Consider the following 12475-nt stretch of genomic DNA (forward strand, 5'->3'; position numbering starts at 1 on the left):
ATTTGTCATTTTTTCCTTGCTGGTTTTAATAATTTTTCTTTGTCTTTAATTTTTGTCAATTTGATCACTATGTGTCTCTGCATGTTTCTCCTTGGGTCTATCCTGCCTGGGACTCTCTGTGCTTCCTGGACTTGGGTGGCTTTTTTCTTTCCCGTGTTAGGGAAGTTCTCAACTATAACCTCTTCAGATATTTTCTCGGGTCCTTTCTCTCTCTCTTCTCCTTCTGTGACCCCTATAATGCAAATGTTGGTGCATTTAATGTTGTCCCAGAGGTCTCTTAGGCTGTCTTCATTTATTTTCATTATTTTTTCTTTATTCTGTTCCATGGCAGTGATTTCCACCATTCTGTCATCCCAGTCACTTATCCATTCATCTGCCTCAGTTATTCTGCTATTGATTCCTTCCAGTGTATTTTTCATTTCAGTTATTGTATTGTTCATCTCTATTTGTTTGTTCTTTATTTTTTCTAGGTCTTTGTTAAACATTTCTTGCATCTTCTCGATCTTTGCCTCCACTCTTTTTCCGAGGTCCTGGATCATCTTCACTGTCATTATTCTGAATTCTTTTTCTGGAAGGTTGCCTATCTCCACTTCATTTAGTTGTTTTTCTGGGGTTTTATCTTGTTCCTTCATCTGGTACATAGTACTCTGCCTTTTCATTTTCTGTGAATGTGGTTTTCATTCCACAGGCTGAAGGATTGTAGTTCTTCTTGTTTCTGCTGTCTGCCCTCTGGTGGATGAGGCTATCTAAGAGGCTTGTGCAAGTTTCCTGATAGGAGGGACTGGTGGTGGGTAGAGCTGGGTGTTGCTCTGGTAGGCAGAGCTCAGTAAAACTTTAATCCACTTGTCTGCTGATGGTTGGGGCTGAGTTCCCTCCCTGTTGGTTGTTCGGCCTGAGGTGACCCAGCACTGGAGCCTACAGGCTCTTTGGTGGGGCTAATGGTGGACTCCACGGTGTACTTCCCAGAACTTCTGCTGCCAGTGTCCTTGTCCTCACAGTGAACCACAGCTGCCCCACCACCTCTGCTGGACACCTTCCAACACTAGCAGGTAGGTCTGTTTCAGTCTCCTGTGTGGTCACTGCTCCTTCCCCCTGGGTCCTGGTATGCACACTACTTTGTGTGTGCCCTCCAAGAGTGAGGTCTCTTTTCCCCCCAGTCCTGTCAAAGTCCTGCAATCAAATCCCACGAGCCTTCAAAGTCTGATTCTCTGGGAATTCCTCCTCCCATTGCCAGACCCCCAGGTTGGGAAGCCTGACATGGGGTCAGAACCTTCACTCCAGTGGATGGACTTCTGTGGTATAATTGTTCTCCAGTTTGTGAGTCACCCACCCAGCGATTATGGGATTTGATTTTATTGTGATTGCACCCCTCCCACCGTCTCACTGTGGCTTCTCCTTTGTCTTTGGATGTGGGGTATCTTTTTGATGAGTTCCAGTGTCTTCCTGTTGATGATTGTTCAGCAATTAGTTGTGAATCCGGTGCTCTCACAAGAGGGAGTGAGTGCATGTCCTTCTACTCTGCCATCTTGAACCAATTCCTACCAGATTACTTTTCAAGAGATCTTTAAAAATTTCTTACACCATCCTCCCTCATTTATGATTATGGTGTCCTACTTCCAGGAGAAGAGAGTTAAATTTCTTTGTGTCCCTTTTTCTTTTAACCCCCAGGTGGTCTTGCGACAGATAATTGAGGGTATCCCTTACCTCGCCCCTGAACTATGAGAGGTTTTATTTTTACTTAATTATAAGGCAACTTATTCTTTTCCTAGAATAATTTTGAGTGAAAGGCTTCATCTCTTGTATTTGAGCACACCTATCGCCTGTATATAAACTCAGCAGTTGGGGCTGCAGACGAATGTCTGTTCTTGCTTAATTACACATTTGTATACAAATACTTGACTACTTCATCATAAGAAAAGAGAGCTCCTCACACCCTACACAGGACACAGGGAAGAAGTTCAGGGTAAGTCAGAGTTTCTCAGCTCTGGCTGCTTGTTGCAGTCACCTGGAGAGCTTTGAAAACTACTGATGCCCAGTGCATCCTCCAGGGATACTGATTGATTGGTCTGGGACATCAAGACCTTTCAACGCTCTCCAGGTAATCCCATGCAGCAGATCCCAACCTGAAGCCACTCCCTCCGAGACGCCCTCCAGGTGGAAATCACGTTGCTATGACACTTGTCCCATGTTCCAGGTCTCCAGTTGGTGGGAACCTACTCATGTGACATCATTCTTCCACTGCAGCACCCCTCAAATTTCCAAATGCTCCAGTACCAACTCCTGAGGTCTGGGGTGGAACCCAGCAATGTGCGTTTATCATACACAAAGGATTCTCAAGGCTGTGAGCAGCCCTTGATGGATTTATCCAGAAGATGGATATGAAGCCAGGCACACAGCCTTGCCTGTCATGGAGAGCCCATTCTGGTTTGAACACGCCAGGACTCTCAAGGGGGGTGGGGGCGTTGGCAGCGGAGGCGATGGGGCACTTGTGGTTTTCCTACCTCTTTTGTGATTTGAAAAGACTGGGCCCCATCAGAGCACCATGCCCTCTGAGCTCTTTATCCTTCTAAAGTGAAAAAAAATGTGATCCTGCTTGTTAGACTAGAAAGCAGAGGAATTCACCTGAGACGCAAAAGCCCCTTTGGGAGTGCAGTTGATGGCCACTTCTCATGGATGAAGGGATCCACGCTGAGCCTGTGCAGGGTAACCCCTCACAGACCCCCAGGAAAGGCCCTTCCTCCAGCACAGGCCATGGTCTGACCCAAGGGGAGGAGAGAGGGAGGCACATGATCCAGATGGCACCTGGCATCCTCACCACATGTGGCATTCAGAGGAAAGGTCCTGCTCCCCTCTCTCTACCCTGAGGTGCCAGTGTTAACTCCAGCTGGGCTACTACACCTGTGGTCTTTGCTTTATTAAAGTTTTGCGGAGTACTCTCAGAACCCCGTAAATCATGGGTTGTGAGCATGTGTGCTGGGGGACCCCAGGTAGAGAGAGTACACATGTGGACCAGGCTCTCTGTCTGGGAGGAGACCAACTTAATGGAGAGATGGTTCCAACGGCTCCCTGGAAAACAAGCAAGGGCCAAGGGGCTAGCAAGCAGGATGGGGGAGTGGTGCTGGATACCTGGCAGGTTCCCTGTCAAACACTTTAAAGGAGCCCAAAGAGGAATGGGAAGAAGAGCAGGAGACAGAACACATAGTAAAGTCTTAAAAGGCCACTCACTGGGAATGCAGGATGGTCTGCTGAACTAAATACATTGGTTTGGTTTTAGCACACCCACATCTGCAAATGCCAACTAGGGATTGGGTGTCTAAATTAAAACTGTTAGCCCCAATATTAGTCCATGAGTCTGTTATGCAAGAAAGGTTGCACTTCTTCATTTTCTCTAACTTTACTTAATTCTGACCCCCAACCCTCCAGGCTTGTGGAAATTCAGCCCCATCATTATTGGGCTCCTCTCCACACCCAGGGCTGGACAAAGGCCCAGGAGCCTCATGTGGCACACAGTGCCAGGGAGATCCCTGTGGCCATCAGGTTCAGTCCCTCCTGGGTGCCAGCAAGCCACCCTGCTCACTGGAGAATTTCAAAACCCAGATGGTTCTCTGCTTGGAACAGGCATGAGAGGGTGGGAGGTGAAATGCAACCAGCATAAACTAATATTTCAACAATTGTGTCTTAGCTCAGGCTGCTGTAACAAAATACCACAGGCTGGGTGGCTTAAACAACAAGACATTTATTTCTCACAGTTCTGGAGGCTGAGAAGTTTGAGGTCAAGGTGCTGGCATATTTGGTTCTTGATGGGGGACAACTTCCTGGCTTGCAGATGGCTGACTTGTCATGTGTCCTCATGTGGTGGAGGGGGAGAACTCTGATCTCTCTTCTTCTTATAAGGACACTAATCTCATCATGGGGGCCCCACCCTCATGACCTCATTCAAACCCAATTACCTCCCAAAGGACCTACCTTCAAATGCCATCCCACTGGGGGTTAGGGCTTCAACACGTAAATGTTGGGGAGACACAAACATGCAGTCCCTAACATCTTGACACAGTTTTCCATCAGGCAGCTGGTATACAGCCAAGCCCTCTTGTCTTGCAATTATTTCTAGCATGTAGGAATGACATGCAGGGGCCTGACCCAAGGGTGCTATGATGTGAGGCCATTGTCAAATCCCCTCAGCCCGGGATGGGCCCCTAGCTCAGCTGTCCCCAGCTTAGCTCTCCCTGTCTCTGGCAGTGCTCGTCGACCTGTGGGAAGGGCCTGCAGTCCCGTGTGGTGCAGTGCATGCACAAGGTCACTGGGCGCCATGGCAATGAGTGCCCTACCCTCTCCAAGCCAGCAGCCTACAAACAGTGCCACCAAGAAGTCTGCAATGACAAGATCAACGTGAACACCATCACTTCCCCTCGCCTCGGTGAGTACCTCTGCTGGCCCCCAGCTCCTGGGGCTGCTGCATCCCCTGGCCAGCAAGTCCCCACTGGCAGTGGGAGTTCTATAAGCCAAAAAGCCCCCTCCTTGGGGCTTATTTGAGTTCTGGAGAGGCTAACGTGTCAGTTTTGTAGAGGATCTGAGGTTTCAGAGATGGAATTTCATCCTTGTCATGAAAAAGATGTTTGTTTACTGTGGTCTCAAACACTTGAGCCCCTCTGCCAACAAATGAGGAACACAGGAGAATGTTCCTCAAGTGTTTTGGGATTCCTGTGCATGAAGGAGGCAAAGGGAGGTGCATCCTTCAGGAAATGAAGGATCTGGGGGTGTCATTCATGAAATCTTGGTGATGTGTGCATGGAATGTTCCTCAAGCTAATGCTTGAGAAGAAAACAGAGGTGTTGACAGGTTGGAGTCTTTAATTCAGCAGGGAGCTTTTGTATGAGCAGCCTGGACCCAAGTGTTCCAAACCCAGCCCTTTACCAGGCCACATCCCCGGCCAGTGGTGGCACAAAAAGAAGAATATCTAGCACTGATCTGATGATTCTATTGAAAAGAGTTTCTGCTTTTCCAATTAGAAACTCCTAGGGAACTTTTTCCCCACCCAGTGCCCCTTTCCCTAATGCTAGAATGCCACCAACATGAAGGGGGTTTCCAAGCAGCTTCACTGGGGGGGTCTTTGAGCTTGCAGAGGTGTACACCAGGCTTTTGCATGCCCTCAGGCTGGACCATCTCTCTGCACTACCAAGAGCCTGAAGGAGATTCAGACCACCTGCCTGTGCTGTGACCTTGTGCTTTTGTGGGCCCTTTGATATCTACTGCCCTGTGCCATTCTGTTTTATCAATGCCAACAGATAACGTTCTCCGCCATAAAATAACAGTATACACCACTTAGCTCAGAAGTGGGGGGGGGCAGTGCCCTCGCCTTGAGGAGGCAGCCAGACCACTGAACTCTGCCAAGTGGTCAGGTTGGACCCAGAGTGTGTCCCTTGTATAAGAAAGCCACATCCACAGTGGCCCCGGCAGGGGCATGGTTTCCCCGGTCTGTGCAAGGCTCCAGTGTACACATGGGTAAGGGCAACCCCGACTATGTCAGACTACAGGCCATCTGTGTGCACATGATGACGTCCCCAGGCCACCCATAACCTCTGGGCTTTCTCTCTCCACTGTCCCCTTAGCTGCTCTGACCTACAAATGCACACGGGACCAGTGGACAGTGTATTGCAGGGTCATCCGAGAAAAGAACCTCTGCCAGGACATGCGGTGGTACCAGCGCTGCTGCCAGACATGCAGGGACTTCTATGCGAACAAGATGCGCCAGCCACTGCCGCCACCAAGTTCATGACAGGCGGCCAGTGGTCCCACGATGCTCTGACATGAGGTCTGAGTCCTGACGACATGGCTAGTTGAAAGCCCACCCACCTGAGAGCACACCAGTCCTGCGGCTGGGACCCCCAAAGCACACCACGGCTCACCCAGGAGGCTGTCCCAAGAACCCAATTGCTTAGAACCTGAGAGTGGACTTGACGTTTGCTTAGTGCTTTTATACTTAATATATTGTTAACAGCCACTGGATGGCTTTCTACGGTAAGGAAAAAATAGGCATGAGTCACAAAATAGCTGTAATTTCTAAGGTTCCACGTACCTCAAAGGGAACACCTCTGACAGAAATCGTCAAGAGAAACGTCACAGGCGCCCCTGTCTTGGCTTTCCTCTGACGTTTGAATTCCCAGTGCTTGGTGTATCGGGGGAGGGGGAGGATATCCAAAAACGGAGACGTTTTACTTTAAAGCAGGCTTTATTCTGAAAGCCCGTGACACCCTGGATGGAAGGAGGCTTCTCTGGAGAGGCCGGGCTGCTGGAGCCCCCTTGACACCACAAGGACCAGCACGTGGCCCCTCCGCTCTGTCAAGGAACGTGCTCTCTAGATCGCAGCTTTTCCTTGGAGGTCTTGTCCCTGAGAGTCTGAGTCTGTGTGAATTAAAAAGGACGCTAGGGCTGTGTAGTTCTGCATACCACCTATGTGGGGGAGAATATTCCAGAAGGGCTTGGGTTTGGGGACGTATCTAGTTTTCAGATCTCTGTTGTCCCCCACACAGGGAAACAGAAGAGCCTCTCTTCAAGGTGCTGTGAGAGGAGGCACGTGCTAATTTTGGCCTTGGGATTGCTTCCTGGCATAGAGGTGAGCTCAGGGCAGCTTTGGGAGGGGTGGAGGGGCTCCCCCTCTGCTTCTGGGGACCTCTGTTCTAGCCAGTACTTCATAAAGCTTTGCACCTTAGAGATGGCTTCCCATTAACCTTGGCCATCTATCTGAAGTTGATTCTTCTTAGAACCTCTGAAGACTCAGGCTCAGGCCTGGCGCTTCACCCTGGCACGGGGCAGGTTTCCTCCAGGACTGCTCAGCCTAGTGCCAGGATGGGTGGAGGAGTGGCCCGTGGCCAGGATGGCCACATACCCACCCAGCCTTCCCGTGGCCCAGACCTTGCAATGTTCGTCATTGTCATGCTGTCGTTGTTGACCCGTCTTAGTGGGGCAAGAATGACACTCAGAAAATCCGGAAGAAGGTATTTGCCTCCTACAGACACCTCACCCCTCAAAACAGAACTGTGCCCTCTCTGGAGCCCAGGGAGATGAAAAGAGTGTCCTCTGTGAAAGCACAGAAGATGGTAGGACCCTGCCCGCCCGGGAGCTGGGAGGAGGGGACCTGACATGCTGGGAGGTCTGGTCTGCTGACCAACTCGGTGGGCCTTTGATGGGTGCTTATATTCAAGGACTTTATCATGAGAAACCCACCCTCTCCTCCCTTATTTCAGAGGGGATCTTACTTAGGCTAATCTCCATGGGATCATCTCCTAGTGCTTCTTGATTTACTGGTGCTGTGTTTATGTATCTGTGTTTGAGTTTTTGATGTCACAACTTTAGAGTCAGCTTAAATCAGAAAGAAAAAGAAACACTCTGCCACCCAAGCCCGTCTTATGGGCTGTGTTTTGGTTTGTGATTTTTTTACTGCCCCAGAGGCAGAGAAGTGGTAGGGATGGCAGGGAATCTATTCAGTTCCACTTGAATCTGTGAGAAGTGTTGAGAAAACTCCTTAGATGTTCTGTGGAAAGACCCCAGAGGGTACCAGGCTGGGGCAGCCCACCTGCAAGGTAACCTCCAGCGGCTGCCCAGGGCCTGTGCAGAACGCTGTCCTCCCTGCTCTGGCTTGGCCGCGAGCAGACTCCCCAGGCCCCTCAAAGTCTTGGGGAGCTAGGGCTCAGTTTTCCCCCAGCCCCAAATGGGCTGTACTTTACCACAGATGAACAGAAAGCTCTCAGCCTCGGGGGCTGAGGAGCAGAGTCGGGGCAGCAAGCTAAGGAAGCCGGGGCAGCCTTGCTTACTGTCTGCATGGGAACCATGGGCTCACCTGAGCTGGGCAAGCATATGCACATGCCCAGAGGCAAGCCCTTTGCCTGGTGCCTCTGAATCTCCCCCCTGGCCACCTTGACGGTATCAACTGGACGCCCCTGGCAAGGGCCCCACACCCTCAGAATGCAAATGACTGATTCAGTTATTGTTAAACATCCCTTTGGTTCCCCAAAGTTTGGGTCTTTCTGAGCTCTTTTAGCTCATGCTGGCACTGTCACTCTGAAATTCACCAGCCCGCCTTCTGTTCCCTTCACAAGCAATGATCAATTTCAGTGAAGCCATCATAGCACTCTTGCTCCACTTTGTACAGAAGACAATGAAACCCTGTCATTACAACAGTGATGTTTCTTTATGGTTAACAATACCCTGTACTGTCACTCAAGTACTGTACCTTTTTGGTTGCACAAATGTGTTACTAACTACAGAGTCTCACAATCTTATGGTGCTATTTTCATTGGTGCAAATGAAACCCTCTCAGTTGACCATGGCTTGATATTATCAGAACACAGGGAAAGATCCTCAATGGCAGTAATATCATTGCTTTGTTCTCTTTTCTTCATTTCAGAGTCAAATGTATATATTTTCCATTAGCTAACTTACATTACGTACTGTACCCATGGTATTTTTGTTTTACTTTTTGGTGCTGGTTTGAAAGAAAAGAAAAAAAAAAGAACAGAAGACAAACATTGGACACCACTGTAAATGAAAAATTAAGCATTTCATTGGAAGTGAGTTGAATATGTTTAATAAAATGTTCTTCCATAACAATTTTAAGCTGTCTGTGAAGTAAAAGATAAAAACCAGTCCTCGAGGGCTGACAGAGGGAGGCTGTGTCCTTTCCTTCTGCAGTGGTCACACCACTTGCCTAGGACTTGGCTGCAAGAACTGTAGCCTGCCGACCACAGCTGTGGACAGTGTCAAAGGTCACTGGTAAATGCAGTTCTGGCGGGTGGCTGCATCTCCCCGAGTGAGTGCTAACAAATCATTCAGTCCTGGGTCTCATCCCTGTGTGGTTGCAAAACCCTGGGTGGGGACATGAAAGTGTGACAGCTGTACAGTGAGTCTGTGAGTCTGATACAGAGCAGCTACCTCACTGGTGGAGCTGCCCAGGCTCCATGGGGGTGCAGTGACCCCTCTGCAGGGGGCCTCTATCATGCCAGAATGGGTACCTGCTCTCTACAACCTTGTCTCTTCAAGCTTTAGACCCCACCCCAATCCTGCTGGCAGCCCAACAGCTTCCCCACTCCTGCAGGTGTGAGCCAGACCTGGCCCTTCCTACCTCCCAGTCTGGGGACACAGCAAGGGTACCACACCATCATAATGAGGACCACTGCAGCCATTTGGACCCCATCTGGACCTGACATGGAGCAGGGATGTCACAGCTCCTGCTCTTGGAGGGGGTTGTCTCCTCCCGGTGTCAAGGGGAAAGGGCTCCCCACCCAAGAACTTGGAGGTTCATTAGATGGAGCGCCTCTTTTTCATGTTGGAGCAACACCCAGAAATTTCACAAAATAAAGACCATTTGTTTAATCGATGACTAACTGCCCATGGCCCCCTGGTTACCAAGAAACCTGTAGTTTGTGTTACTTCCCAAGAACCATCAGCCACCTGCCTCTGGGACCCATTAGAACCCTTTCCTCGCTCTGAGAGTTCTGATCTGTCTTCTGGGTTAACTTCTAACAGCCCTGATGCTATGTGATTTCTTTATAAGCTGCTTGGATTCCAGTTTGTTAGACGAAATTGACAAGCAATCAATCAGCAAGTGCTGAGTGAGCTTCTATTAGGAACCAAGCAGTTCCTGGAGCCACCGAGAACACAAATGGACACAAGACCTGCTCTGGAGCCCACAGCCCCTCAGACAAGCCTGGAGTCCTGGACAACAGAGAATGAGTAAGAGCTGCAGGAACTCCAAAAAAGAAAGGTCAGGACTTCCCTTGTGGGTCTGTTGATTGCCCTCTGGACACAGGCTAGGAGGCTCGGCATTGGAATCCTTTACAGTGACGCTCGCCCTCTGCAAAGGCTTTTGGCAAAAGCCCCTGTGTTTGTACTTCTACACAAATCTGCCTGCATCTATGTCCTCCTTCTCTGTCTGACAACTGACCCCATCCTCATGGAAGGCCAGCCCTCACACCTTTAATTCATCCCCCATTGCTTCTCTACACTCTGTCTCTATCTCCAAACTTTCATTAACTCTCCAGACCTCTCCCCTGGCTTTTGCCCCCTGCACTGCACTGACACTGTTCTTGACAGGTCACCAGTGACCTTCTGGGTATCATTTGCAGACATTTTAGGGTCCTATTCTCCACCTCGCAGCAGCCCTCTCCCTTGGGACATCCTCTTCTCCTGACTTCTCCTCCTCCTTCCTAGCTCCCCTTCCTCTGGCAGCTCTCTAGATGACAGAGTGCTCCAGAGCTAAGCCCTACACTCCCTTCTCTCTATATACTTTCTCAAGTATATAGGCTTGAGAAAGTATACTCAAGCTCAAGGCTTGAGTCTGGCTCAAGGCTTGAGCCAGACTCAAGGCTTTTAAAACCAGGTGCATTCTGGTATCTCCAAAATTAACCTCTTCTGTCCTGGCCTCTCTCTCGACCTCCGTATTCATACATGACCTCTCCATATGCACAGTCAATCCCATGGGAAGCCCTGGGACTGGGACAGCCCTTCAGAGTCATTCCAGATCTGAGATTCAGTGGGGATGGCTCACCTCTTCTCCATGTGGGACCATCTGGGGTGGCTCCAAGGACAAGTAGAGGCTGGGATTATCAGAAGACTCACACACTTGCATATCTGGCAGCTGATACCAGCCTTTAGAACTTCAGCTAGGAGTGTTGCAGAACACCTACAAGTGGCATCGCCAAGGGGCTGCTTAGCAACCCTGAAGTATGATGGCAGAGTTTCAGCGGCAAACACCCTGAGAGAGAGAGATGGGGACACTCATGAGAACCGTGTCACCTCACATGACAACTCAAAAGTTACACAGCATCACTTCCACCGTCCTTACAAAGGCCCACTCAAGATCAAGAGGAGGGGACAAAGAGTCAACCTCTTACCAAGAAAATGGAAACGTTCTGGATGAGCAGGTGAGATGGGAAAAATTGTTGTGGTCATTTGGGGTAAGATTCACACGCCCCCATATGCAAAATACACTCACCCCTCTCCCATCCTACCCCCAAAGTCTTATCCTATTTCAGCATTATGTTCAGACTCAAAGTCCAGGGTTGCATCATCTAAGTCAAGTGCAGGTGCGTGCAGACGGGCTTCCTCCCGTGGATCCTCAGATATAGCTTCCTGAGCAGTTTCTCTCAATCGGAAGATCAGTGAACTCAAAAGAGACATTATCTCCACCCAGTTCCCAACACCGAAGAGAAAATGGTGGGACAGCATGGGAGCACTGCTGTCAACACTCCCTACTTAAAAAGGAGGGGAAGCACATCGCAGTCCCTTTCCGTAACAGTTCTGAAGTCCAGCCCGGTGCACGTGGCCAGTCCCATTAGGCTCAGCCCTGCTGCCTGGGAATGATTCTCCCTGGGCTGCCTCCAGACCCAAAGAGGCTTGCTGATTGTTGTAAGCCACTCTTAATGGAAAGGGAAGCAAGATTCAATCAAATGCCCTTTCCTTTGGAGAGGATATCCTGATATGCCCCAGACCACTGGACTCCTAAAAAACTTCACTGATGTAATGTTTCCTTGATTCGTCCTGGGGCTTATCTCCCACCCTTTAGAGTGCAGATACTGTACTAGGGCCTCTTCTTCCTCGCCTGGTCTGATTAACTGAATGCCATGGACACAGCGGGTCAATGCAGAGTCTGTGGAGGGTGTGTACAGTCCAGGCCCTTTGGGGCTACACTGTAACAGAGTGGGAGAGTTAACACAGCCCCGGGGAAGACTGAGCATAAGTGGGTACTGGTGTCTGTCACGCATGAATGTGAACTGGGTCTCCTTTCTAAAGGGATAGAAAAGAAAGCACTCGCCAGCTCAACAGTCATACATCTTGTGTCTGAACATTGTTAATCTGGCACAGCAGTGCGTTTGGGGCTAATCATTGGTTATGATTGTGCTAGTCCACTGTCATGTGACAGGACCCAATCTAAATTCTGTAGGGGCCAGACTGATGACTTACAAGGGGATATAATGGGGTCTTTAAGTGTTTCACTAAAATACTCCATTCTCACCGGGTTACAACATTGCTGTTGATTTACTATCCTGCCTGGGGAGAGGGAGGCAGTTTCACAGTATAACGTGTGTCTTCCTATGACAGTTCTCTATCCCACTGGCCAAGGACCAGGTTTCATCCATTCCAAGTGTATATTCAGGGACAGGGGAAATAATCACTGGTTGACTGCAAGGGCCCACTGGGTCCACTGTGAACCAAACATGAATCAGGACTCCATTTATTACATGAACTCCACCCCCCTTCACTCTTAAAGAAGGACCAGGATAACACTCTGGGACCTCAGCAACAATATCAACTTGGATCCTGTGTGCAGCAGGTAAATTGATTAATGATTAATCATTCTCAGCATTTTTATTATCTTTCTCCAGTGCATCCATAACACTCAGCAACAGCCATTGAATTTCTTTACCTTATAATTTCTATTTCCCTGTTTCTTTCAAGTGACTGAGATACTGCATTACCA

The 12475-nt window shown here is 49.3% G+C and overlaps 1 protein-coding gene across 7 annotated transcripts in view; it reads left to right on the plus strand.

The window, feature by feature from the left end:
* ADAMTS17 (ADAM metallopeptidase with thrombospondin type 1 motif 17) overlaps positions 1-6613 on the plus strand; it is a 349273-nt gene extending 342660 nt beyond the window's left edge. For 5 of the 7 annotated variants that reach the window (XM_060155566.1, XM_060155578.1, XM_060155587.1 and 2 more), the window contains 2 exons: positions 4240-4417; positions 5610-6613. In XM_060155566.1, the coding sequence (XP_060011549.1) occupies positions 4240-4417; positions 5610-5776 (345 nt within the window). In that variant the 3' untranslated portion in view covers positions 5777-6613. The remainder of the gene's footprint in view (positions 1-4239; positions 4418-5609) is intronic. The other 2 variants (XR_009541664.1, XM_060155596.1) reach the window with 2 other exon arrangements.
* The last annotated feature ends 5862 nt before the right edge of the window (positions 6614-12475 follow it).

The sequence above is a fragment of the Lagenorhynchus albirostris genome, chromosome 1, assembly GCF_949774975.1.
Source record: "Lagenorhynchus albirostris chromosome 1, mLagAlb1.1, whole genome shotgun sequence".
In the NCBI taxonomy this organism is placed as follows: domain Eukaryota; kingdom Metazoa; phylum Chordata; class Mammalia; order Artiodactyla; family Delphinidae; genus Lagenorhynchus; species Lagenorhynchus albirostris.